The sequence below is a fragment of the Corvus cornix genome, chromosome 1A (assembly GCF_000738735.6).
Source record: "Corvus cornix cornix isolate S_Up_H32 chromosome 1A, ASM73873v5, whole genome shotgun sequence".
In the NCBI taxonomy this organism is placed as follows: Eukaryota; Metazoa; Chordata; class Aves; order Passeriformes; family Corvidae; genus Corvus; species Corvus cornix.
Window position 1 is genome coordinate 14,327,975 of NC_047057.1, and position 25,992 is coordinate 14,353,966.

General features: G+C 37.8%; 1 protein-coding gene across 9 annotated transcripts in view; it reads left to right on the forward strand.

The window, feature by feature from the left end:
• KIF21A (kinesin family member 21A) overlaps positions 1–25,992 on the forward strand; it is an 88,203-nt gene that overhangs the window by 49,789 nt on the left and 12,422 nt on the right. For 2 of the 9 annotated variants that reach the window (XM_010395602.3, XM_019283582.2), the window contains 19 exons: positions 1,665–1,749; positions 1,924–2,041; positions 3,174–3,362; positions 4,263–4,462; positions 4,860–4,967; positions 5,476–5,544; positions 5,655–5,866; positions 6,532–6,685; positions 7,081–7,281; positions 7,611–7,712; positions 9,484–9,649; positions 10,156–10,176; positions 13,955–14,015; positions 14,222–14,276; positions 15,677–15,894; positions 20,106–20,216; positions 20,763–20,891; positions 22,427–22,465; positions 24,462–24,598. In XM_010395602.3, coding sequence (XP_010393904.1) covers positions 1,665–1,749; positions 1,924–2,041; positions 3,174–3,362; positions 4,263–4,462; positions 4,860–4,967; positions 5,476–5,544; positions 5,655–5,866; positions 6,532–6,685; positions 7,081–7,281; positions 7,611–7,712; positions 9,484–9,649; positions 10,156–10,176; positions 13,955–14,015; positions 14,222–14,276; positions 15,677–15,894; positions 20,106–20,216; positions 20,763–20,891; positions 22,427–22,465; positions 24,462–24,598 — 2,375 coding nt within the window. The remainder of the gene's footprint in view (positions 1–1,664; positions 1,750–1,923; positions 2,042–3,173; positions 3,363–4,262; positions 4,463–4,859; positions 4,968–5,475; positions 5,545–5,654; positions 5,867–6,531; positions 6,686–7,080; positions 7,282–7,610; positions 7,713–9,483; positions 9,650–10,155; positions 10,177–13,954; positions 14,016–14,221; positions 14,277–15,676; positions 15,895–20,105; positions 20,217–20,762; positions 20,892–22,426; positions 22,466–24,461; positions 24,599–25,992) is intronic. The other 7 variants (XM_019283581.2, XM_019283585.2, XM_019283584.2 and 4 more) reach the window with 5 other exon arrangements.

Below are 25,992 nucleotides of genomic sequence, written 5' to 3' on the forward strand. Positions count from 1 at the left end.
AGTGAAACTAAAGGAGTTTTTGTTTTCCTGCTGTCTGCTTTGATCCAAAGAACCCACCCAGTGCATTGATGCAGACGATGTGAATCCACAGAGCAGTAGCACACAAGTTCAGCAATACGGTTCTGCCTGGGAGAGCTGCTGGCTCTCCTTCCTGCTGTCTCTCCCCTTTCTTAGGCAGAACACAAATTCTCTCTAGTGCTTAGTTCTGTGCTGACTGGAGTGGGAAGGGAAACTGTGGGTTTGCCTCAATCTGCATGAGGATTGCAGTTAAGATCCATTATCTTTTAGGCTTAATAACCAACATAGAACATGTTCTGGGTTGAGGGAGATGAGAATCTATGGAAAGGAGATTGTATGGCTCAGTGTTCCCTGTTTGGCACTTTTTTTGTGTACAAATGTGATTAGACTTTTTAATTCCAGCATCCCCAGCTGCTGCATGGATTAGTTGGTCCAAGCAAAAGCTTTCTGCCTTGTGCATGGTCAGCTTACAACTGGTAATGAGTGGGGCAGAAGGGAATCAGTTAGTACTGAACAGGTTAAAAAGAAATAAAACGAAAAATCATGTGTACACAGAAGCACTGTGTTACTCAACAGGCACTTTTAAGATTCGAGCTCTGTTTTAAAGTCGTTTTAAAGGTGTCACTTGCCAAATTGTAGTGTGTCGAATCTACTGTATATTTCTTGTCACTGCACTAAGTATTGGTATTGTCCAAGAGTTTGATCTTGAATCTGAGCTCCTTTTGGCATCAGTGGAGGAAGATGTGCATTTTTAGGTACTGTGCCTGATCAGTGACAGCACAATTTGCCAAACTTTTACCTAGCGGAAGTTAGTTGAGGTGGATTCCACATTATGCAATCCTAACCACATTTTTTCATTATTACCCCCTATGGTGTCTAGTTCTATTCTGTCACAATTTCCCATCCATTGGAGCTTTGGGTTTTGTACATGTAACACTAGAGGGACTGATACCTGGTCTGTGACAGTTTGCAGAGTGCCATTGATTTTTTGTTTTATATTTGCAATTGATGTCTTAAATGTGCACTTTAAAATGTTAAAACTTGCCCTAATGGGTAATACACCAAATTTTCAGGACAAAACCAAAAAGCCCTTTTTATTGTTGTATCAGTGCCTATTCTGAGCATTCTCTTGATGTCAAAGTAGATAACTGATCAAAATAGTGGTTATAGTGTGATAAATTAGGATATTGTTTAAGGTTTATACATAAATTTTCAGACTACTCTAAGTGTAGTAGGCTCCATTGTAGCTCGAAAGTGTAGGAATACCTCTAATTTATGGTGTCCTTGCACACAATGTTGTTTATTGTTTCGTAAAAGCTACTCTGGGTACACTGCAACTTCCATGCAAAACGAGTACTGCTGTAGTATATGGAGATGTGTATTCTGATTGTCCCAGTTGTGCAGCATGCTGGAACAATGTGCTAATCGTTACTGTTACTTTGCAAGCCAAGATTAAGAGTAATTAGGCATTATTTTATTATCTGTGGAAGTTTGGAAGTTGTGTTTTACCCATGCCCAACACCTGTACCTTTTTCTAACTACATTTGTTTTTCATCTTTATTTGAAATTACAACTTAATGGTTTGGGGGATGGAAAACACCTGCCATTTCAGTTCATGAATAATTCATGTCTGCCTCTTCTACTAGTGTTAAAGAGGATAACACAGACAATGAGCAGGAGAAGAGAGATGAAAAAGGCACTTCGGAGAGAGAGAATAACGAATTGGAGGGAGTAAGTATTTAGAAGTGTTTGGTTTATTTGTTCATTGTTTGTTTAAAGATTTACAAGGTTATAGAAAGGAAATTAGGAATGGATTGGGTGAATACTGCAGCTTCACAGTGATAGTCACAAATAATTGATGCATGGAAAAGTGTGGGGATGCTTTAACGTCTGGACATTTTGTAGGAGGAGATTCAGGAAGTCAGTGATCATGACGATGAAGAAGAGGACGATGATGAGGATGAAGATGATATGGAAGTTGTTGAAAGCTCAGATGAATCAGACTCTGACTCTGATGAAAAAGGTGATGTTAGTGCAATATTCTGTAGAGTTTCACAAATAGTATCTGTCAAACCTCAGGTCCTGGTAGGCAAGAAAGTGTGCTGTCAACCAACTGTCTAATTCTCTGTGAAGTGTATATCCAGTGAATTATTTTTTTGGTTATGGTGCAAAAACATGTAATAGACAGCTGATCAAGTGTCCTTCTATTGGTTTTGAAATTGACCAGAGGCCATCTGGTGTTTGATAACATGTTTCTTCCTTGATTAAGACATCCAAAGTGTAAGGTTTAAGTACTGGTTTCTTTTTATTTCTTTGGGACTGATCACCATGGTGACAGCTCCTATCAGCTAATTTGGAAATGGTAGAATTTAATTTTGAAAAGGCTGGGAGTGTATCAGCCTTCCTCATTTTTATATGGTGTGAGTCACAAACAGTAATTCTCTCATGTGAGTTGGTCCAAATGGGCAAACCAAGTCTCTTGGTTTCTTCTTGTTTAGGAGTCGCACAAACCATTAGCAGGAACCTGAAAAAAAATAATCCTCAACTGATATCCTTATTCTGAAGCACAAATTCCTAAGACAAAAAAGGACCTAATTGGCTAAAGAAGTTAATTAAACTTTTATGAATTTATCATGTGGGTTAGTCCTTTTCCCTCCTACTTTTTCCCTTCACCATTTCACTTCCATAACTGTGATGGGTCCTCTCTTCTGAGAATTCTGTGTCTTTCTAAGAGCTAGAGAAGGGAAAGGCTCCATTTGGAGTCTGCCAGCAGTCAATTTTTCCTATTATAACTTGCTGGGTTTATGAATGACAATTATTCTTCAGCCTGAAGAGGTGTGGCTGAAATCTTGAAGCCTTTTTAATGGGGAAGGACAGATTGCTGATACTGCAATTTAAATGTGTGTAATTACAACATAGGGGCAACTTTGATCCAATGTGAGATCTTTCCCTACCTCTTTCCCGGTTCTAGGATTTAGACTGTTGAAGGAGGAGACTTTAACATGAATTGCAGATAAGAGGGTTGTGTGGTGCAATGTGATTTGTGTGGAATTCTCCTGTGCACAATTTACATTTCCAGTGACCCTAAGATTGTAAGGAGTATCTGTATTCATGTGATCCTTGCTGTTACTTTAACAGAAATCTTTCTGTTTTAGAAAATTATCAAGCTGACTTGGCAAACATCACCTGTGAAATAGCCATTAAGCAGAAACTGATAGATGAGCTAGAAAACAGCCAGCGAAGGTTACAAACACTGAAAAAACAGTATGAAGAGAAACTAATGATGCTACAACATAAAATTCGAGACACTCAGCTTGAAAGAGATCAGGTTCTTCAAAACTTGGGTAAGAAGTACAGAATCATTGATCTTGTATAAGCTCTTCAAGTTGAACTGTTTTCTACTTCTCTTGTTTTCTTTTTCAAATTTGATGAAAAATTACAGAGAACAGAAATAGGTTTGCACCCATAATGCCAGTGAATCATTCTTTACTCACTCTAGTTTCTACCAGAACTGAGAGTAAAATTTTTTGGAAATATATTGCTACTAACAGGTATTTGATTTGGGTGAATAAACGTTTTCAGTTCTTTAAGAGCTTTCATAATCCTGGTGATAGTTCCTGAATTAAAAGTTATTTTTGTGTTCTTCCCTCCCCACTTTCTTTTTATTTGCATAAAAATAAGAACAAGGATCAGTGATCTTTCAGAGATGTTTTATTGACCAAACCTTTTTGAATATGTGATAGTATTGAGATTACAAACCACCTATGACTCAGGAGTCCCAAGCCATAAATAACTGCACTTTGGGAGAGTGCTTTGAAAAGTATTTTGTTTGTTTTTATTTTTTAAACATATACTATATATGCTTTATAGTTACACACTTTCTAAGCTTTTGCTGTTCCCCTATTATTCCTTAAACCTGCCTCATTGATCAGTGTCAGAAAAGAAATTGATGGCTTTTAGGAGTGTTGTTATACTCCTGTATACAAATGTGTGTATTTGTGCTTTCAGGTGCTCAGATCTGTTGCAAAGAAGTCAGAGGAAAATGTTAGTACTTGATCTCTTACCCCAGAATGCATACGAGGTGGAAAGTTCAAAGCAGTGCAGGTGGCAGGAACTAGAGACAAATTAGGTTGTTTTAAAGGTATTGCAGATAATGCTAAAGCAGAGGAAGTAGTTATCTGCTGTGGCTGGCAAAGTACAAATATCCTGAACAAAAGCAGATTAAGAACTCCGTTTTGCTCTAGGTTCTGTGGAGACCTATTCAGAAGAAAAGGCAAAAAAAATCAAATTAGAATATGAAAAGAAACTCCAAGCCATGAATAAAGAACTGCAGAGGCTTCAAACAGCGCAAAAGGAACATGCACGATTGCTTAAAAATCAGTCTCAGTATGAAAAGCAGCTGAAGAAACTGCAGCAGGAGGTGACAGAGATGAAGAAAACCAAGGTATATTTCAGTAAATTGAAGTGTTGCACAATGAGTGCTTACTGAAATTTGGGTTGAAATCTCCTGTGCATCCATCTACCTGATAACTCTGATCTTGCTATTAGCTGCTTGAAAGTCTGAAAATAGAAGAGATGCAAGCACTAGGCTGTTCCTGGGGGAGAGGGGTAGCTTTTAGGTTTAATGAACAGAAATTAAGGTATCAAACATGCATAAGCTTGCACAGCTTATTAGCTGTTATTCAGCACTGAGTGAAGAAGACATTAGATGGAAGAGGTAAGTGGCTAAATGCATTTAATATATTGGAAAATGGCAACTTGAAGAAAAAACTCTGTATGAGTGGGGGCAGGGAGCAGCACTTCACTGTGAACAGCTTTTCTAAGTGATGACCTCTCTACAGGTTCGCTTGATGAAACAAATGAAAGAAGAACAAGAGAAAGCCAGAATGACTGAATCTAGAAGAAATAGAGAGATTGCACAGCTTAAAAAGGAGCAGCGCAAACGGGAGGTGATTTGACAGATAAAGAACTTTCATTTGGAATAAGCACCTGTCATTATGATGTGCATCTGCTTGCAGGCACACACTGTGTATATGTAGTGTATATGCATTCACTTAGGCAGGCATGTACCTGTGTATTTTCACCGGTGAAAATGCACAAAATTTGGTTTGACTTCCATGAAAACACAGTTCCTGGCTTCAGGTGATAAGTCTTCTAATTTCTGTTGTGCTTGAGTATGTGTATCAGTGAATTAGTGATTAGTGAATCTTCACAAAGTTTTTGCTACCACCTTGCTTGCATGGACTTACTCTTTTTGATAGAATTGATAGAGTGAAACACTTATTTTTGTTCTGCACTAGGAAAAGCAAGAAACAATCATAACTGGACCACTTCATGTCACAGCAATTTTGCAGATTTGCATTAGTGTGTAGAGGTCTTTTTTTTTTTTTTTATGCAATACAGTCCTCGCAACAGATAATGGAAAAAATATCATGTGCTGGTTCTGTTTTTTCACAGCATCAGCTCAAGCTTCTGGAAGCTCAGAAAAGAAACCAAGAAGTTATCTTACGTCGCAAAACTGAAGAGGTACTGTGGTAAAACAGCAATGCATCTTTGAAAACAGAATGATGATGTATTGGTGTAATGTAGAACTCAGTTTTGGGGAGAGTTAATCATGTCTTTGCTCTGTGTTTCAGGTCACAGCCCTTCGTCGGCAAGTAAGGCCTCTGTCTGATAAAGTGGCAGGAAAAGTAAGTCGAAAGCTGAGTCTGCCTGAGCATTCCATGCAGGAAGCAAGTTCTAGTTTGTCAGGTGAGCACGACGGCTCCAGAACAGCAGCACAGCAGAAGATGAGAATTCCTGTTGCAAGGGTTCAAGCATTATCTGTAACTGCAACAAATGGAACAGGGTAAGGATTAAAACTTTTAAGGACACTAATGAGAACTGAAGTTTGTGTGCACTTTCTTGCAGACAATGTTGTGATGATACATGTTGCAGGAGCTGTTATTTGTCAAACCGTTGTCATGTAATGCTCATAAAATGGGCATTTTACCATTATCAAATGCAATTTCACTTTTCTAGGTTTAAGACAACAATATAATAATATAAAATGGCATTAAAGGGCAAGTCACATAAACTGGATTTTGAAATTTTGAGGGTTTTTAAATCTGCTCTTCAAGTGAAATGGCCTTGGTGGTCCAATGCCAGCAGTGTTAAGTTCACAGTAAAACTTGTTGGAAAATGCAGTTCAATGTATTGGGTTTATTTGTGCTCTTTGACTGTGGTTTGAAGCAGATCTCCTGTTAAATAGGGAACAAGTCCTAGGTGGCGTTTGAGCTCAATAGTGCGTCATGAAAGATGCCAGTGTTTGATACCTATTTTTCAAGTGCAAGAGTGCAGCAGAGCTTGGGGCTGGGTGCAGGTAGCTGTCTGGTGCAAGAGAAACTGCAAGAACTTCTGCATGAAATTTTTAAGTTGTTTGTGAAAAATATTCCGGCCTGATCATTTCCACATTCAAATTTGTAACTGGACTACTTTAGACTTAGCTGTGTGTTTCTCTTGAATTTATCACAGAAAGAAGTACCAGCGGAAAGCAGTGACAAGCAGAGTTTACTCCTCAAAGGCAGCCAGGATGAAGTGGCAGTTACTTGAACGCAGAGTGACTGATATTATTATGCAGAGGATGACTATTTCCAATATGGAGGCAGATATGAACAGGTTACTTACGGTGGGTGATCTGCTGTACACTGTTGGCTGTATCGTCATGTTAAATAGGGAGCACTGCAAGTGTGTTTGCTGTAAACATCAAATAATTGATGTTATGGCAGCATTGGCAAAGTGGGTGGAATCTATTGCAGTCAGTGAATACACTCTTGACTCCAGTAAGCATTTGGACTGTGGGATTGCTGTGCTTAGTAAGAAATGAAAATGGCATTTTGACATTAATGGCATCATGTGAAAATACGTTACTGTATTCACCTGTGTAACTTCTTCCCATGGAAGTCATGGTATGTTAGTTAAAGTGTAACAAACAAAGGAAAACAAAAAGGCACTTGAATGTTTTAAGGGCTTACTAATTACTCAATTCTTTTTTATGTAATATTATGTCTTTGTGGAAAATAGCAACGTGAAGAACTCACAAAAAGAAGAGATAAGCTTTCAAAGAAAAGGGAGAAGCTCATCAAGGATGGGGGTGGCAGTGAAGCAGATAGAAATGTCCAAAACATAAATGAGGAGATGGAATCAGTAACTGCGAATATAGACTACATTAACGACAGCATTTCTGACTGCCAAGCAAATATTATGCAAATGGAAGAAGCAAAGGTAGGTCAAATATTAACACAAAAATGGTAAAATAGGGACAAGAAAACACAACTGTCTTAGCCTTAAAAATGTTCTCATTTAGAAATTAGTTTTTGACTGTATAATTATTGAGCCAGGAAGTGAAAATTGGTGAAAACTTCTATGTGAAGTTTGAAATGAAGGCTGTTATACAATTGATACCTGAGTTTTAGTGTCAATAGTGTAATGCAAGTTAAGATTGCAAAGCATCTAAATGTCAAAGCTGATGCTTTCTAGGATGCTGGCATTAAATTAATATTAATTCTTGGGACGTTTTCACAATCCGACTGTTTTTATTCTTGCACACATAGGAAGAAGGAGAGACCTTGGATGTAACAGCAGTGATTAATGCTTGCACCTTGACAGAAGCTCGATATTTGCTTGATCACTTCCTTATGATGGGTATCAATAAGGTAATGTGTTAAGTGAAGGATGTCTGTGCCAGGACTGTGGCATGTGCCAGGAGCAGAGTTGGGCTGACATAAAGACATGACTAATGTGCATTAAACAAAGCAAAGCTGGTCAACACTACTGGGTCATGCTGATTCTCAGTGTGAAGGCCCTTGAGATCTATTGTCCTCTTCAACATACTGCCTGTTTTTCAACCCCCAGTAGAGCCTACTTCACTGTGTTAATTAGCTCATGTTGTTCCTATAAGAGCACTAGCTTTTTGTAATCAAATAATTCTCTGTTTTTCAACAAACTCCTAAAGAGAGCTCAAGATTTTTTTTTTTAAAGACTGGCTCAGCCACTTTTGTACAAATATGAACCTCAAAAAAAATTTTAAATTATGTGTTGATGCACGACATACTTGACTCTGAGTTCTAGTTTTGAGTAGAGCCACAGGGATTCTTCTGAAAGTCTTGATGATATATTTTTTCTTTCATATTTTCAAAATAAGTATTTGGCAGCTCATAACCCTGTGCACACGTATCATGTGCTCTTGCTGCTACATTTCTTTCTGTCTGGGGGATGGTACTCAAATCTCATTGAGTCAAATGAAAGATTTCAATGATACTGAAACTGTCTTTGGGTCAGCCCCCCTGACCAGTTCTCTGGGGTTTCTTTTGCATTCTTGATTCGTCACTATGCAGGTAATCCAAAAGGCTTGTGGAGAAGAAAAAAAAGGGTAAAGAAAATTCCCACAATCACATTGGCTTCTGCAAATTTCAGTCTTTAATATTTTTTCAGCCCTTGGATGTGTTTGAATGGATCTTGCAACAGAGTTAATATGAGAAAAGTGCCTCTGACTTACTCTGTTAATGATTTCTCTTTATGATGATAAAAAGCTCCATTATGTGAAGGATTCTATCATGTTTTTGATGAGAAATTATCACATAGAAAAGCTGAAGGTTTATTTTTTTGCAAAATTGGTCATGCTTGCTGTCTATTCTTTTGTTTGTTTTCACCTGTAAAATGTGTCTATTGCTATGTAGCTTTAGTTCAATCAGAATGTAGTGTGTAAATTTGTAGGGCAACACTTTTTACTCAAGCACCAACACTCAGAGTCTGGTGTTGCCCTGTAAGTCTTTGAGAAGATGTCTTGTACCTTCATTTTTTCATACCGTTTCTTTTGGAATTTGGAAATCTACTTGGAATACGTTCCCTGTAAATTTCTTTGGCTGTATTTTCTCCAACTAAAGAATTCCCACCAATCCACGGATCTAGGGAAGCTCCCTCAGAATGAATTCTGTCATAAGCTAGGCCATGAGATCTTTCATTAGAAGCTGAAGTTCACTGAGTGATTGTGTAGGAAAGATTACAGTTCTGGGTCCCACCCTGTCCCACTTCCACCTGCCCCCTGTTCTTTGTCATAGAGTATCATAGGTAATAATTTTCTAAAAAGTAGTTACCTGTGAAAAGTGGAGGTGTTGATCTTTCAGATGCTTGCTACTTGTAAAAAATGTGAAGACTCTGAAATGCACTTGGGAGTCATGTCCAAATTAGCCACTAGATGCATATTTGCAAGGCAGTCTGAGGAATACAAGTTAAATGAATGCCTAATGAGTCTCTTTAAAAGATGAAGTAAAGAAAAAGGCCCTTAGTTGACCTGATCTTTAGGATGTGAGAAGGTGGCTGCAATGTGCACATTGTTTGTGTTTGTAGTTTTTTAAAAATTTTGACAGTTTTCAGTTCGTAAAACAAGGGTTGTGATAAAACATTTGTCATCTTTCCCTCTCCTAGGGTCTCCAAGCAGCTCAGAAAGAAGCTCAGATCAAAGTTCTTGAGGGACGCCTTAAGCAGACAGAAATCACTAGTGCTACTCAAAACCAACTGCTGTTTCATATGCTAAAAGAAAAAGCTGAGTTAAATCCTGAACTCGATGCTTTTCTGGGTCATGCTTTGCAAGGTAGTTTTTTCATCTTGTTTTCTGAATAGTCAGCTGCATGTCATGTTTGCCTTCTGTGCATGCTGTACTGGGCATTCTAGACTATTTCTTTTCTGAATAGATGCTGTATTTAACATCTTATACTTGACAATTGAAATGCATGTATGACATTTTTAAGTATAGCCTCTCAGCAGTGAAATGTAGGAAACAAAGTTTTTTTTATTATTGAGATTTTTTAAAATTCAAATAATCTGCTTGTTATTTTTACAAAAGACAATGGATTTACAATTTGGAATTGTTTTAACTTCTGAATGTGAAATTCTAAAATTCAATCCTGTTCAGTCATCATATGCTAGTGATTTTGGATTGGCATTTTATGTCTGTTACGGCATCTATTCTACTTCTCATGAGATGATACTAAGAAAAACTTAGAATACATTTGGGTATTTTTGTTTTATTTCTTTTTATAAATGGATATGTTTTGATTGGAATGTTGCTTTTTTTCCCTTGTTGCTGTATTTACACAGACCTAGATAGCATACCACTGGGTAAGTATGTTTAGCTTTCTGTGTACTGTACAGCTGCATGAGTTACTAATTCATTCATGTTCACTAACTGGTGCATCTTAGAATTTGTGAGTGTGAAGTTTGCATGAACTATTGTGTAAATGTGCTCATTATCATGAGCTTAAAGAGCATTTCTTCCTTTCTGAAACCACCCCTAGCTCTCGTGGTAGTAAACCTTGTGGTAGTTATATTTGTCACATAAGAAGTGAAGACAGTAAGCAGAGCTGGATTTCAAATTTTTAACTTGGTGCTTGCGAACCCAAAGTATGTTCAGACTGCATAAAACTGTTTTGTGATATATTACTGTTGTGACAAATTCTGCTAATCTTTTTAGGTCTGAAACAAAGGCAATTTTTAACTTGCAGGTTTTTTTTTACCTTTTGCAAATAGTTCCTTTTGTAATGTAAACATTGTACAGAATGCAGGATTACATCTCACGTTTTCAATTGGGTTTAAGTTACTGACTTCACTGATTTTGAGATAAGTCTCTCGTTGCTGTTGCTTTAAAGTTATTTCCAAATCAATTACGCTTATTTTCTCCCTCCAAAAAGTTGGCTATATTTGGAACTTGAGAAAAATATTCCTGTTTTGTGTTGTGCTATTTTTAATCACATTATGCTGTCCTGTGCTAGTTTGCATAGGCATGTGAAACATTTAAAAAGCACAAAACTACATGGAAGTGTATAGCTCATAATCTAGGGATGGCCAGCTTCCTGTCAGGGGATCTTGCTGCATGCAGCCAGTTATTTATTCAGGAACCTCGGTGGTTTGTAATACCATAGAATACCAATGTGTGTGCATGTTCACCCATGTTGGAGCAATGTTTCTCCCGACAGCATTGCATTTTCTTTAGCTCCGGATGGGCTTTTGCTCATTAACAACATTTGAAGCAGTGAAAAGCCACTTGCTAAATGTATTGAAAGAGTAGCTGTTGTCATAAAATTTTTCATAGAGTGTTATCTCATTAAAGAAGCTTTTTAACACTTTGTAAGCATGACCTGAGGCTTTTAAAGTATCTAAGCCACTCAGGACTCTGCTAACACTTTATAGGAAGGAAATGCAGCTGAATATGCTGTACTAACCTAGGTCCAAGTTGAAATCCCAACTGTTGGTAGTCTGTGTTTTGTGGATCACTAGTGACCAAACCTTTTTAACTGCAGGGAGTTGAGGCACTGCTGTAGTGAGGCTTTGATGCTGGGATTGCCAGCTGGTTCACAGGGACTCTGTTGGTGCAGGGCCTCCTTGGTAACCTGACACAGTTCCCATAGGTAGAGGTATGGGTGGCAGCAGATCCTGAGACCAGTTTCACCAGGATGCCTGACATCGCAGTGGTAGAGCACAGACAGCCCTATCCCAAGCAAAGGAATTACACTTCCAGGGTGTTTGTGATTTGCTCTGTTGATGCCTGCTTTCAGATCCAGTATCTTCAAAAGTTCTTAGCCATTTCAATACACTTGGCTCAGAAAAGCTTCAACATTCCCCAGTGTAGTTGTGCACTTGCATTCAAGTGTAGACTTAAGGAGTTTCAGTCTGCAGAAAAGTACATCATAGGCTCAGGTTTTGACTTGAATGGGTTTTGAATGCACATCCACCTTGGTGGATGAACTAGCTGCCATTCATTATCTCACCTCCTCTTGTGAAGAGTTAAAATGACCATGAAACTGAGTTTTGAGTGTTGCTGAAGTGATTTCTTTATGAAGAGTTGTGGGAGCTGCTTTTCCTTCCCACCTATAGACATTCATGGATGTGACTCACAACCATCTATGTGCAGATTTTGAGAGGGCTGGTCAAATGTCATTTCCTCTGGGTGAGCTGTGCTGCTGTACAGCGTTGTCCTGCTACCATCCAGTTGCCACTGCATGAGAAGGAAGACAATCAGAAAATTCTCCACTGTTGTGCAATTACTGGTTTACTAGCAGCTATCCCTGCAAACAGCATTGTCTTTACTAACTTTATTTCTCCTTTCATCTCTTCTCACTCAGGACTTCTTGCAGAATCTTGCTCTTTCTACCTTTTTGTTGAATCTGTGCAGTGGTTTCTATCTCAGGGCTTTGGGCAGTCTTCCTGTGTTAAATTGCAGACAAACTGAAGAAACTTGTCAGGTCACATGAGTGTGAGCCTACAAATAAAATCCCATCTTTTCTGGTCATTCCACACTTTCTATTTAGTTACCTGTAAAAAGAGATCACAAGTTCTTTATGAGAAGGAGATGAAGTAACATAATTCTAATAGGAATCCTATATTTTCTGAAAATGCATTTATTTTAGGGATTCTGCTCTTGTCTTGCTAAAAGGAGCAGTACTCTAGATCCCCTCTTCTGCAGAAAGCATATAATAACAATAATAATAAGTATTGAAAAGTTTTAATCTGGCCTCAAATCCATGATGGAACAAAAAAAGAAAATTCAGAGTGCTATTCCTGTGACCCTGCTTTTTTTATAGTATTGTTGTATTTCTGATAATTAAGATTACATTGTAAAGATTAATACAGCAGTTGAGTAACTCTGAAATGCATTGTTGGTGTTGGTTCTAGGTTGACAGTTTTAACATTTTCAGGAAACGTGTTTAGATGCAGCATATGCAAAAGGCAGTATTTTCCTTCTCTTTTTTCAACTGAAAACTGCATATTTTTCCTCCCTTTCTTCAAAGCATGAACTTGCACTTAAAATATATACAGGGACAAACCTGTTTTAATATGGGTTACAAATAAATTGGTTCTATGCATTGCAAATGGTATCTGCTTTTTGACAGAAATTAAATAAAGAAACTCAGTGTCTCTGCTAGTAAAGAGGAGATGTAATGGAATGTCATTAGAAGGTTATTTAATCCTTAATATTTCATGACTTTGCTTGCAAAAATGTGTTACCTATGTCCTTACATTAAGCCTAAAATGTGTTATTAGAACAATACGGAAGTTAGGGGATTTGTTTTCCCAGCAGTTTGGAACTGATTGTACGTGTGCCCTTGGCTCATTGTCTCAGCTTAATGTTTTGCACTGTTTGCATGCAGACATGTTAATTGGATGTTCAACAGTGTTAGTGTGTGGCCTGCATGCTCGTTTTGTCTTCTGTGGACAGGTTTGTGTACCCATTTTTGCTTCAGGAACATTTCTACTGAACAGCTTCCTTTTAAAATTAATCTCTATTTAGGAAGCTGTTCTATAGTATTAAGTGATAGCATCATCCTCTTTTGAAACAAATCCTTATATACTAATAAAGTGCTTGCTTCTTGTCAGCTCAAATGGTGGCATTCTGTATAAGAGGAGGCTGAGCCTCAGCTCACTAGCTAGTTAAAAATAAAATTTTCTTTTTCATTGTAGACAGGCTGATTCTGTCTTGGAGCAAGAAGATGAAAAAAAAGGAGGAGAAAGATACATTCTTACTGTCCACTGATTTACATCCTATCTCTTCTGTGTCTTGCAGTTAATTTTCTTTGCTTTATCTGCTTTGTTACAGATTTCCTTCTAGAATTTCTGTTTTTCTTTCATCTCTGTTGCTCTGCTACAGTAGATAGAGGACCACATTTGGCACAGTATGCCTAGTGTATGATTTATTTAGATTGTATGAAAAAAATTAGTTTAGGTGCTGGGAAAATTCAGCAGGGGCTGGATAGAAAATAGTCAAGATATTCTGAAAATCCCTGTCTTTTGTACTCTGTTCATCTACATTCAACATTGCCTGAGCTGTTTTGTATAGCATTTAAAGCCTTCACATCCTGTTGTAGAGGGACAGACTAATGTTATTCTTTTGGAAATTTTCTAGAAAATTTGGAAGATAGTACTGATGAGGATGTGCCTTTGCATAGTCCTGGGACAGAAGGAAGGTAAGCAAATCTTTGGTACTACTGATTCTAGAAAAATTACTGTCATTTCCTCCTTTTGTAATGAATCATGTATCCTTTAGAAAATACCTCTAACATTGTTTCATTATACTTTGCCCACGATTTCAGTAGAAAGAAGAATAAAATAAAAATACACATCTGGAAAAAATATGACTTTCTTTCTAACTGTGATGCAATTTTTCTTTTAGTTCATTATCTTCAGATCTTTTGAAGCTTTGTGGTGAAGTCAAACCCAAAAGCAAGGTAGGGCATACAATGATGATGATAATTCTTCTACATGTCTTTTAAGTGATTCTATGATTCTGTAATAATTCATAATTTAATAATACCTTCTGGAGAATGCTCTTGCTTTGCCCAAGAGACATAAATGAATGAATACATGCAGAAGGTGCACTGATGTACCCTTCATGTGATTTTGGTACGATATGATTTTGTGTGACACTCCTCTCTAAGAAGCAATGATAAAAATAACTTTTTCAATATTTTGTGGTTATTAGATTTTCAGAGAGAGATGTGTTCTTCCAGTTACTTGCACTCCAAACTGGTGTAGTTTCACAGATTAATATTAATTAGGCTGCAGTTCAATGTTATTGCCAGTGGGAACTGTGAATATGCTTATTGTTTGCAATTTGATTCTGTGGTCACAGAAATTTGAGGAAGTTTATGAAACAAATAAAAGTTTGACCTCCAGGCTCTTAATTACAGTTGACATTGGAGGAATATATCTAGGCAGACTGTAGTTTAATATTAATGGCAGTGGGAACTGGAAATGTGCACTGATTGCAATTTTACTTCTGTGCTCACAGGAGCATAAGCCAAGTTTGCAAAGTACTTAGAAGCTTGGCCTCCAGTTTTCTAACTGCAGTTGGCTTTGGACAAAAATATCTATGTTGGCTGTTACATTATTTGGTAACATTCCTTGGTGTGCAGCTATTTGGGCTGTTTAACTAAGTGAGTTTGGTCTGAAAATGCCATAAAATAAACATGTCATTTTTGTAATGACTCCTTTCAGACTGGATCTTTGTCTTCCCCATTGGTCTTTCTTTCCCCAAGGAACACATCTTAATTTCACAGTATAATCCCACCTAACATATATGATCAATTTTTTACAAATTACTGTTTTGCACAAAGCTTATCTCCTTTGTGAGTTTTTCTGTTGTTTTCAAATTGTTGAAATGCTAAATGAATCTTAATTCATGTGGACTTAGACTGCTTTTGAAGTGACTTTAAGTAAGAAGCAGAGTTTGTACATGAGAAGAAGCACTGATGGTACAAGTCACACCAGTATAATTGTAGCTATTTAAATTTACATTTTGCTTTATTCCTCTCTGCTTTATACTATTTCATTTGGTTAAACCATAGGTGAGTAATACTGTACTCCTGTAGCATTGACAGGCATCTGGTTGAAAGGATATCCTTGGAAACCAGTTGTCAAATCAGTGTTTCATGCCATTGAATTTGACTTGCCTCCTCCAAAATCGTTGCCCAAAAGCAGAGGTGAGCTTTTTGATTTAGTTTCCAGAGGCAGTTGCCAAGTGATTGAGGGGGATGCTAATTGCCAGCTAACGATAATCTTGAGTGTAGGACTCCTGACACGTACCATTGCATGTTTAAGTGGCAGTTTGGTTTCTGTCTGTCTCCAGGCCCGCCGGAGGACCACCACCCAGATGGAATTGCTGTATGCAGCCAACAGTGACCTAGTCTCTGACAGTAGTGCTGCAGGCTCTGCCTTGGCTGGCTCTATCGCATCACTTGCAGAAACCCAAGAAAGTGGGGTAGCTGCTGACACACATGATACTTCTGCTAGGGACAGAGAGTTTATACCCCCACCATCTGGCTTACCTTCTAAGATAGGCAGCATGTAAGTTTGGCCATGCTGTACTAATTATCCTTTGCTTTTAAAATATGCATGTTGCCAGTTTCTTGTAATCTATTACTTTAACTTTACAAACAAGGTTGATATACTTGAAGCTTACTAAATAATACTGACAAAGCCCCTTCCTTTCTACCATCATCACTCTAGAAAGCATAAATGCAGAGTTGTAAGTACTGTGGTTCTTACTGAAGATGTAAGTTCTGTTAAGTTGCTTTGTTAAAGTTATTGTAGCCATGTTCTATGTAGAGGGAAAAACCCTTCTAATACCTTGAATAGTTTGCTGTATTAGTGCTATGGGAAATGCACATTCTAGGGAGGTAGTGAGAATCTGCTTAGAACAGCAGAGAGATTAAAAAAAACCCCAGCAAAACACAACCCAAAAACTTTATATAACATGGTATTTGTATATGGTCCTAATTATTAGGAAAAGTCTTTCTGTGAGTTGTCTTGTATGGACCATGCTTAAAATGAAGGAGTCTCTGCAGCAACAGAGTATGCAAACGAAAAGTTGAAAGGAAAATGTTGGATATTATGAATCCTCAAAAATCCTTTCTGTTTGCAGGTTACACTTACCTGCAGAACGGTTTTACTAATTGAAAGTATCTCTTGATTCTAAGCAGAACTAAAAATATTTTTGTGGTTTTACTTTGAGACCAGCAGATGTCTCTCACATGCACCCTTTTTTTCTTTTCACTTGCTCTTGCTGTTCTTTTTATATCTACCAGTACCACTACTGGTTATTAGCCATTCGCTGGTAGAGACCATTTTCTTGGCTTTTTAGCTACTAGCTGCTATGTTGCACAAGCTCATGTGTAAATTGAATGCACTTCCCACATTCAGTGATGTGGAAATCGGTGTCCCACAGCTATCTTCACATTACAGGTTCTGGAGTTAAGCATCTTTTAATATTCATCTGTCCTATTTACATAATATTTTTACAGCAGTCTCTACCTAATGTGCATTTGCAATTCGTATTTTTTACTATGTATTTCTGGCATGTGCTTGAGGTGGCAATCTTGAACAGTAAAACACTGCTGATAGCAATTATTAACCCATGCTGATGGCTTCAGTGCAAATACAATCTGCTTGGAAAGAATGGTCTTGAGGGTGAGCATAGGTGGAGAAAATGCACTTGTTTCAGCAGTTAGCGTGAGATGAATAGAGACTTTTGAAGCTTCAAGATCTAAAACATCAAGTGTTATGACCTGACATCCAATACTCAGGTAATACCAACTTTTGCCTCACTCCATCTTCTAGAATGTATCAATTTATGAAAGTGAGTCAGCAACAAGGCAAAACAGGATTTTCCCAAAACTGTGTTCTGCAAGCATTTGAGAGTTACACACTGTCAATAAATCAATTCAGTCAGCAGTAGGCCTCACATATTGAATTGTTATTGACCATGTTTTAATAGATAAGTGATCAAAAATTCCCACAATCAATCTGCAGTGTAGTTGTTTTTCCAAAACTTGCTGGTTTATCTGGTCATAATTGAAGAAAGCTTGTCTTTATGAGCCATCTGGCCTTCCCTTATGGACCTGTGGTGCCAGCATCTCTCTTGTAATAAAATACATTATTCAGGAGCAGATTGTGATCTTACCTGCCATAAATGTTTTCTCCTTGTGCCACTTAAGTGACATTTGGGGCTATAGAAGCTGTAACAGTGATCCAAAATACAGATTCTTGAAGTGACAGAAATTAATTATATGTTTAGGTGTCTGCATATGCAAAAACTGCTCCACTCTGGAACCCCCTCAGGTCTGTGGTGATTCCGTGGTCCTTGGAGAGGGACTTTTTACAAGGGTGTATGTTGATAGGATTAGAGGTAATGGCTTCAAACTGAAACACTGTAGGTGTACATTAGATATTGGGAAGAAATTCTTCACTGAGAGAGTGAAACACTGGAACAGGTTACCCAGAGGAGCTGTGGATGTTCCATTCCTGGAAGTGTTCAAGGCCAGGTTGGATGGGGCTTAGAGCAACCTGGTGTAGTGGAATGTGTTCCTGCCCAAGGGATGGGGGTTGGAACTAGATGGTCTTTAAGGTCCCTTCCAATCCAGACCATTGTGTGATTCTGCTACTTAGGGAGGTACCTAAATGCATGTGGCCAACAGTTAATTTGATTGGAATTCTGTTTACAAAGATGGTTAGTACTGTTGTCCTTTGATATGCTCAACTCATCTACAGCAGCTTTTGCAGAGTATAGTTGTCTTCTGTAGGACTTGTGTCAGCTCTGTTCAGATATCTGATGTCCTGGCAAATGTAAAAGGGCTCTGGAAACCTGGAAGTAGGTATGTGTCCTGCTCCTTTTCTGTCAGGTCATTGACATCATGCACCTGGTTTTTACACCTGTGCTTAGGAAGTTCATTCCAGCAAGACAACTGCGTTTTTATAATACCAGCATTCCCAGGCTTTCAAAAAGAATTCAGAAAATGATGATGCTCTTTACACCCTCTTCTGAGGATGTTCCACTGTGGAGTCAAAGATAGAGGACTCAAGGGGCAGATAGAGAGTGAACAAGCGAAAGTTGGCTCTGTGTCTGAGTATGCAGGATGCCAGTGTGAGGCAGAGGAGCTTGGGTTCTAGTTTCTGGTTTGGTTTATTTAATTGAGTAGCTGCTCAGTAGACACATAAGCAACCCTGGCAGTAGACACTGTAAACTGTTCGTCATCTTGCTGGAAGACCTGTCAGCCTGATTCATAGAACTTGCCTTGTGACCTCAGGATTTTTGCATTCCTAAATGCATACTGGTCCAGCATAAAGAGAGGGAAGGGAGTGTGTCCTGTTCCACCTTTTCTGTGTCCTATGCACAGTGTGCTTAGAGGTAAAGCAGCCCTACGTAGAAATGTGTGCTCTGGCCTTGAGGAGGGAATTGGACCCACTTTCTCCCCCTTTTTTTATAACTTAACTGCTAGGCTTCTGTGCAAAACCAGGCAGGTTGTCCTACTTTTCCTGTGTCTTGAAGACCCCTGGGGAGCTCTAGGGCTGACAGGCAGTTCTTGGCACTAGGTCCTACAGGGTCCCACACATTCCAGTTAGGGTTTGTGATCACTTGAGACAGTCTCATGTACTTGAGTCAAGTAGCTGTTCTTGGTTGTGCTGTCCATGTTAAATAATGCTATTCTGCATTCCAGTCTCGAGGTGGATTTTGTATAACACAGACTTCCTCTCAAGGGAAACATGTAGAGAAGTTGGAGCTATGCAAATTCAGAACCTGTAGAGCTCTGAGACTGATGCTAGTAACCATGTCAGGCAGGTGGCCTGCCAACTGAACTTAATCTGCTTAATGGAGTTGTGTGGAGCAACTGCACTTTTAGATTCTCCTTTCTTGCTTTTAGTGAGTATTTCATATTCATAGGAAAAAAAAAAAACCCTTTTAAATACACAGAAATAGGAAAAAACAAAGCAAATATTGCTATTGTGATTGCTCAACTAGTGAGAAATGAGAGTTCAAAAGCATGGAGACCATTCAGATTCTTTTCTTTTTTTCTTTTGTCTGACTGGTGAAATGGTAATATTTGGGTATCAGCTTTAATATTGTCCTCTTGATAGTTTTGCTGATTTTAGTGGGGAGTTAAAGGTTGGGAGAAAGACCACAGTGACTGTGAATTGGAATTATTTCAGAGCAAGAACAGGAGAGACAAATGAGGGATGGAAAGCAAGGGAGAAGGGAAGTGGGGGTAAAGAGAAGCCATGTTATAATAGTCAGGTTGTCAATGGGAAGTACTTTTTCTCACTTCCTTATTTTGAATTTTATATTGTAACATGAATATGTTACTGCAAAGTTTCATTTGTGTATAAGAATCATTGTGATTTCTCTGTTCTTCTTGTCTGTAAATGGTATATTGTAGATGCAGATGTGGAATCTGAAATTTCAGAATTTCCATGATCTTAATTTGGGATGCATACTCCACTCTATTTCTTTTAGTGAGTCTCTTTTATTATTGAATTAGTAAATCTCCTTTACATATTGAGTATCTGACTCTATATGTTGATGAACTGTGAATGTTAATAAATTGGTATATTTTTATATTCAAGTGTGAGAACAAGTTTATAATCCTTACATTCAAGAGACACAATAATGTATTAAAGTACGTTCTAAAATTGGAAATCATACTGGGAGAATGGCAGGTAATGTAAGAAAAGCAAGTTCTGTGAAGGGCCTTAGAGTGAGATAATGATTGCTCTTGTTTTAGTTCGAGACAACCATCTCTTCCAGAGAAGAAGATACCTGAGCCTTCACCTTTAGCAAAGAGAAAAGCCTATGAGAAAACAATGGAAAAGACAAAGACAAAAGAACAAAAACTGTAAGATTCTTTTAAATTTATTTCCTCTGACATAACTTAAACTTTGAATTTTCTTGAAAAATAAATCTGTATTTTTTTCTATTTCTTTTCTTCCAGGACAGTTTTTATTGTTGTCAGTGCTGAAATTCATTGCTCATCTTATGTGTGGTTGTTTGGGTTTTTTTTCCAGATTGTTTTTCTGTACAAACTAACTCAGGAGCAGAGCCCTGAGAAAATGTCCTTTGGAGCATTTGGAAATTTTTTTTTTTTTTTTTAATTGAAGTCATCAATATATCTAAGAGCCTTAAATTTTATAAGAATTTCTTTGTTTTACATGTGTGTGTTTTCTGCCTGGAGCTTTCACTTTTAGCACTTAAACTTTGAACATCGTGCCACCTTGCGCTCTGCAGCCTTGAGCTTTTTGCCTTCTCTGGGAGATATCTGTAGCTAGTATGACAATCTTAATTATTGGCTTAAGAAAAGAGCATCTAACATTTGAGACATGTTGCATTTAACTTTTCTAACCATTTGTAACCCGTTAAAGAAGATGTTCTTTTTTTTTTGTAGCTCAGATTCTGGAGCCCCAGAGGCTAGTCTGTCACCTCCTACTTCCCCACCAAGCCGGCCCCGTAATGAAATGAATGTTTTTAGTCGTCTTACTGTTTCTCAGGGAAACACATCAGTTCAGCAGGATAAGTAAGTCACAAAGGGAAGCCTCAGCCCCCAACCAGGGAAATGCAAAGTGTGCTCAAGAATTCAGTGTAGTATCTGGTAGAAATTTGGCCTTCTGCAAGACAGGAGGAGATATTTCTCATGTTTTTGTGTAGTTTTCAAAGGAAATATTTTAAACTACCATGGAACCACTGTAAAAATTCAAGAAAAGAAATTTCCTGCTGAACCTTGTTTCCTGTTTTCTAGGCTATGTCTGGTATTTGTAGTTTTAAACCCAAAATAGAAAAGAATGGTAGAATTCTTAGATGTTTGTGTATTTGTGTATGTGTTTACACTCAAAAATAGATTTTAGGTGATAATTTAGGAAATAGTGCTTTTGACAGTTATTCAGTTGCTCCAGCGTTGTTTGGAGAGCTCTCACAACAGCAGCTCAGAGGATGGGACATTGAAATGGCTAGAACACAGTTGTTTAGAGATTATCCAAATTACTGAACAGACTGATCTTAGGAGGTGATCTGTAGGAGTAGATGATACTCATATCTTGTTTAGAAGAAGTAGAACTGATTTTCCTCACACTAGGCATCTGTTTAGGAGCCTTACTCCAAATAGCAGTGGACTTCACTTGACTGGAACCTCTGTTGCAGGTTTCAACATTGATACAAATGCAGTGCTTATGAACTGCAACTCAGATTTAAAATAAACCTTTATTTCTAACTCTAGCAAGATAAGAATTTGCTGTTGTCTGTTTACACTATTTTTTGGAATAAAATGTTTTTTTTCAGAGGTCTACAGAGGTCTACACATACCAAGCAGTGGCTTGCAAGGCTTTCAGTAACTGTGCTTGTGACTTCTTTATCTTAGCTTACCTTCCTTATTTCTAACTCCCACCTAACCCTTTTCATTTTCTGACCTGACTTTGAAATAAAATAAAAACTGCTGAATCTGTTTGAGTTGAAAATGAAGGACATCTTAAGATGTACTGCAAGTCATCATGTCTTGGGGAAATGCTGTCTTGTATGTTTTCTTGATTTTTAATTTTAAACATTTTTCGGAATGAGAGGTGAAAGATTTTGAACTTAGGATGGCTTGCAAATTGCTGGTTTTATTTGAGTGGGCTATCATATTTAACATTTGTATCTCTGACTAACATTTTGCATGTCTCTTCTACACTTAGCAGGCACTGATATTCAGACTGCTCTTTTTCTTTTGATATTCTCAACAAGCACTATCTTATGGAGGTTTACTTATGCATCCATCTTCCCCTTTTAATTTTTTGCCTTTACTTCTCTAAGAAAATGTTGGGGAAATAAGAAATGGCTCAGCTGCTGTTACTCATCTTCTGGACCGGAAACAGTCTACTGTAACTTACTGCCGAGATAATTATTCTTTGCCTCTACCCCCCCATGTCATCATGGGTTTAAGCAATGCTGCATACTGTATGTGGATTTGCATTGCTTTTCTGAGTTGGCCGTGCTGTTGTTTGTTCTTCTCATATGGAGGCGTTCCTTTGCTGATACCTATATTCTTTCTCCTCACAATTCCACCACTGTTGATTGTAGGTCTGATGAAAGTGATTCCTCTCTGTCGGAGGTACAAAGGTACTCTCTCTTTCTCTTTTCTGTTTTCTTGGCATCTCTCACCAAAGTTATTCCAGTTCTTAAGAAATTTCATTTTGCTGCATGATTTTTCTTGATACCTGTGCATTGTTTCTCTTGCTTTTGCCAGAACATTAAATATCTGAGATGTTGGTCAAGCATGTCACCCCCTCTCCTTTTTTAGGGTGGTTTTTTATCATTGTTGAGCATGTCAGGTGTTTTGATTATAGCTGAAGTATGGTGTAAACATTTTCTTAGACACATTGTTTCTCTCTTTGTTTTCTTCAAAAAAAAGAAGAGCAGACATTTTCTTATGTTTTATCTGCTTCTCTCCTTATTTTTATTTTTCTTTTTCCGTTACGTGCTTCGATCACTAAAAATGAAATCCTAGTGTAAATAAAAATGACTAGTTTTTTATTATGTCCTTCTGACAGAATGCACAGTGGCTTAAGAGATGAAAGAAATGCCCCCACTCGTGTCCCAGTGGATTAGGACTTTAGTACTCAGTGAAAAATTAGTTTATCAAGAGAAGGGCAGTCAAAGAACTGCTAATAATGTGATGGTGGCTTTGTCTGGTCACTGTAGCAGTTGTAGCATTCTTTGTCTGTAGACTTTAGAACACTGTACCTAGGTAGATAAATAGCTCCAGGACATGTATTTTATGTGGCTTGTCATGGAAGTGAGTGGATGAGAACAGCACGAGGAATAACTCAGTTCAGAGGCAGCATGATCCACTAGGGAATACTACAGAGAAAACAGTGTTAGTTTAGTGTGATGCTAGAAAACAAAAGCAGAGAGATCTAAATTAATTAAAAAGCAAATTGTTCTGTTTTCTTGAAAACATAAAATGGTGCAGATGAAATGTGAATGCCTTTCCAAAATGAGGAAGATAACGTTACACAATTTAGGGCACTATTAATACTAGTAAAATCTGTAGAAGGATTGCTGAGGAGTAATGAATTATATGAATGAAGATGTCTTGAGCTGTAAAAATGTTTAAAATCATAATTTTAATCTACTAGATAAACCAACCAGTTATCACAAAGTTAGCTTGTATCATGAAGGACATTTTTTACATAGCAAATTTCTGGACAATATTGCAAAATCTTTACATTTTCCTAAGGTGTCTGACACTTTGTTTTGTTTTGTTGTGTTGTTTTCGTGAGATAGGGCTATGGTTTAGTTCCTTTTCCTCACAGTTATGTGTGTGATCCCCAAGAGAGCATGACAGTGAGTCTTAACTGCAAGCTGGCTGGGTCACAGCAGTGTTGCATGGTTTGGGCATTACCTTGAGGCTTTTCTACACTTCCCAGAAATTAAAGGGGTCCGTGTGTGTGCGGTTGTATGCGTGGGATTTTAGACTGCTAGTAATTTTTGGTTGGTAATGAATTGTGAAGGGTTTTTTTCAGGCTGAGTTAAGTCTTTTGGCATCACCACAGAACTAGCTGAAAGTGCCCAGGAAGGTTCCTCTGGAGTGTCAGCATTCCAGTCATCCTCCCTTTTGGCTATTTGTACATGAATGTGTTGTTGGGTACAGGGTGCAGTGGGAACCTTCTTCAGGCACAGATGTTAACAGCAGTTCTCTGTGTCTTCCCATAGAATGCAGATGATGTGAAATGCATGCTGAGTTTGGAATTGGCAGTGTACATTACATTTGCTCCATTTTTCAGATTGTGCTGTTTAGATCTTGGGCATCCAGAAGCTTTAAGTGTCCTGTTTTTTCAGCATTATGCAGACTTTGCCATGTACCCAGCATTTAGCATCTTGTTGTCTTTTCATTTATTTGTTTTTGTATGTGATTTCCTTTAACTGATAGTCCAGAGTTGACAGGTGTTGAGGCTAAATAGTAGAAATTCTGGCATAGTTTATGAAAGGCATTCAGCTATTCTGCCCTCACATGTAAGAACACTAGGTTAATTTTTTTTTCCCTGTGTGCAAGTAAGTTAATTTTATTCGTGTCTATTACTATGCCCAACTCACATTCTTTTTTTTTCTTTAGGGGGATAATTAACCCATTTCCTGCATCAAAATGCATCCGATCGTCCCCCCTTCAGTGTATCTATACAGCTGAGGGACATACTAAGGCTGTGCTTTGTGTTGATGCAACTGATGATCTTCTCTTCACTGGATCTAAAGGTTGGGCAAGCTCTGTGCACCTCTGCTGCCTACAGAGGCTGCTTTGACAACTCAGGGTGTTGTGAAATTCTCAATTTGTGCTTAGTGCTGTAAATACAGAGGAAAATTGTAAGGGTCCATTTCTCAACATAAGCTGAAGAAGGATTTACAGTAATTATCTACAAGTTTCTAACTCCAATGTGTTGTATTTGTAGTATTTATATAGGCTGTTTATTTGTAGTGGAAAACCACAAAAAGCAGTAACATTAACATTTGTTGAGTGATATTCAGTCGTGGTAGCATGTACACACATGATATGCAATGTATAGTAATAGTTTCAGTGTGAGGATGGAGGGGGGAATTGGCACATTTCTGGCTCTTCTGCACAGTTTGAATGCCCTTCATGCCATAGTTGGTTCTTTGAGCTATCTTCTTCATCTTGCTGCCTATCCTTTGTTGTTATAAGAACTGTATGGCTGTTGTGGGAGGGCCTGGAATTTTAGTAGTCACTAAATTCCTTACTGGATGGTGTGGTCACTCTATGAACTTTTCAAAGCGGTAGAAGCAGTGTTTTGAAGAAAACATTTTCCTCCTGTCTGTAGGGAATTTCCATTTTAATTGCTCAGTTTGGCTTGAAGATAACACCACCAGACCTCAATGGTTACTTTTCACAAACACCCATTTTAATATTCCTCAAAAAGTGAATTTTGTATGTTGTGCTTTTTCTCTGGGCCGTTTCACATAAAGCACTTATGGTAAAGGGCTTGTTATATTCTTAGTTATGCAGCTGAAACTATGGCAGACTCTTTTTTTTTTCTATAAAGTATCAGAGCTAAAATGAACTAGTGTGGCTGGGAAGAAGTTAACACCTGGTGACAGGGAGATTCTCCTTTTCACTAATTCACATAATGTATAAACCTTGAAATTTCAGGACATCCCTTTTATCCCCATATTAGCAGAGTAGATAACCCCATTAGATGGCAGTCTTGCACTGCTAGTATTCAGGTGTGATTTCTGTGGCTATTCTACTACCTGGCTGTTAAAAATACCAAAGCACACACTTTGAGCGAGTTGGCAAACTTTTTATCTTGCAAGTTTTAAGCCAACATTTCAACATTTGTGCAAGTGTATACAATGGCAAAAAAGGACATTGAATTAGATTTTGTAAATGTTACTTAGTTGATTTCTATTGAAATTTTGAATTTAGTGGCTATGTGAGGGAAAAAAGGAGACTTAAAAATTTTATTTTACATCTAGATTTGTGTTCTAAAGTTTTGCTTTGGTAATTTTAAATTTTTTTTAACAGATGGATGTTTGCAGTTACTCCAAATATTTACTTTTTTCAAGTCATATCCTAGCTTCCCAAACTTATGGGAGAATCTTTCTTGTATATATTTTTGGAGGGGAGTTTACCG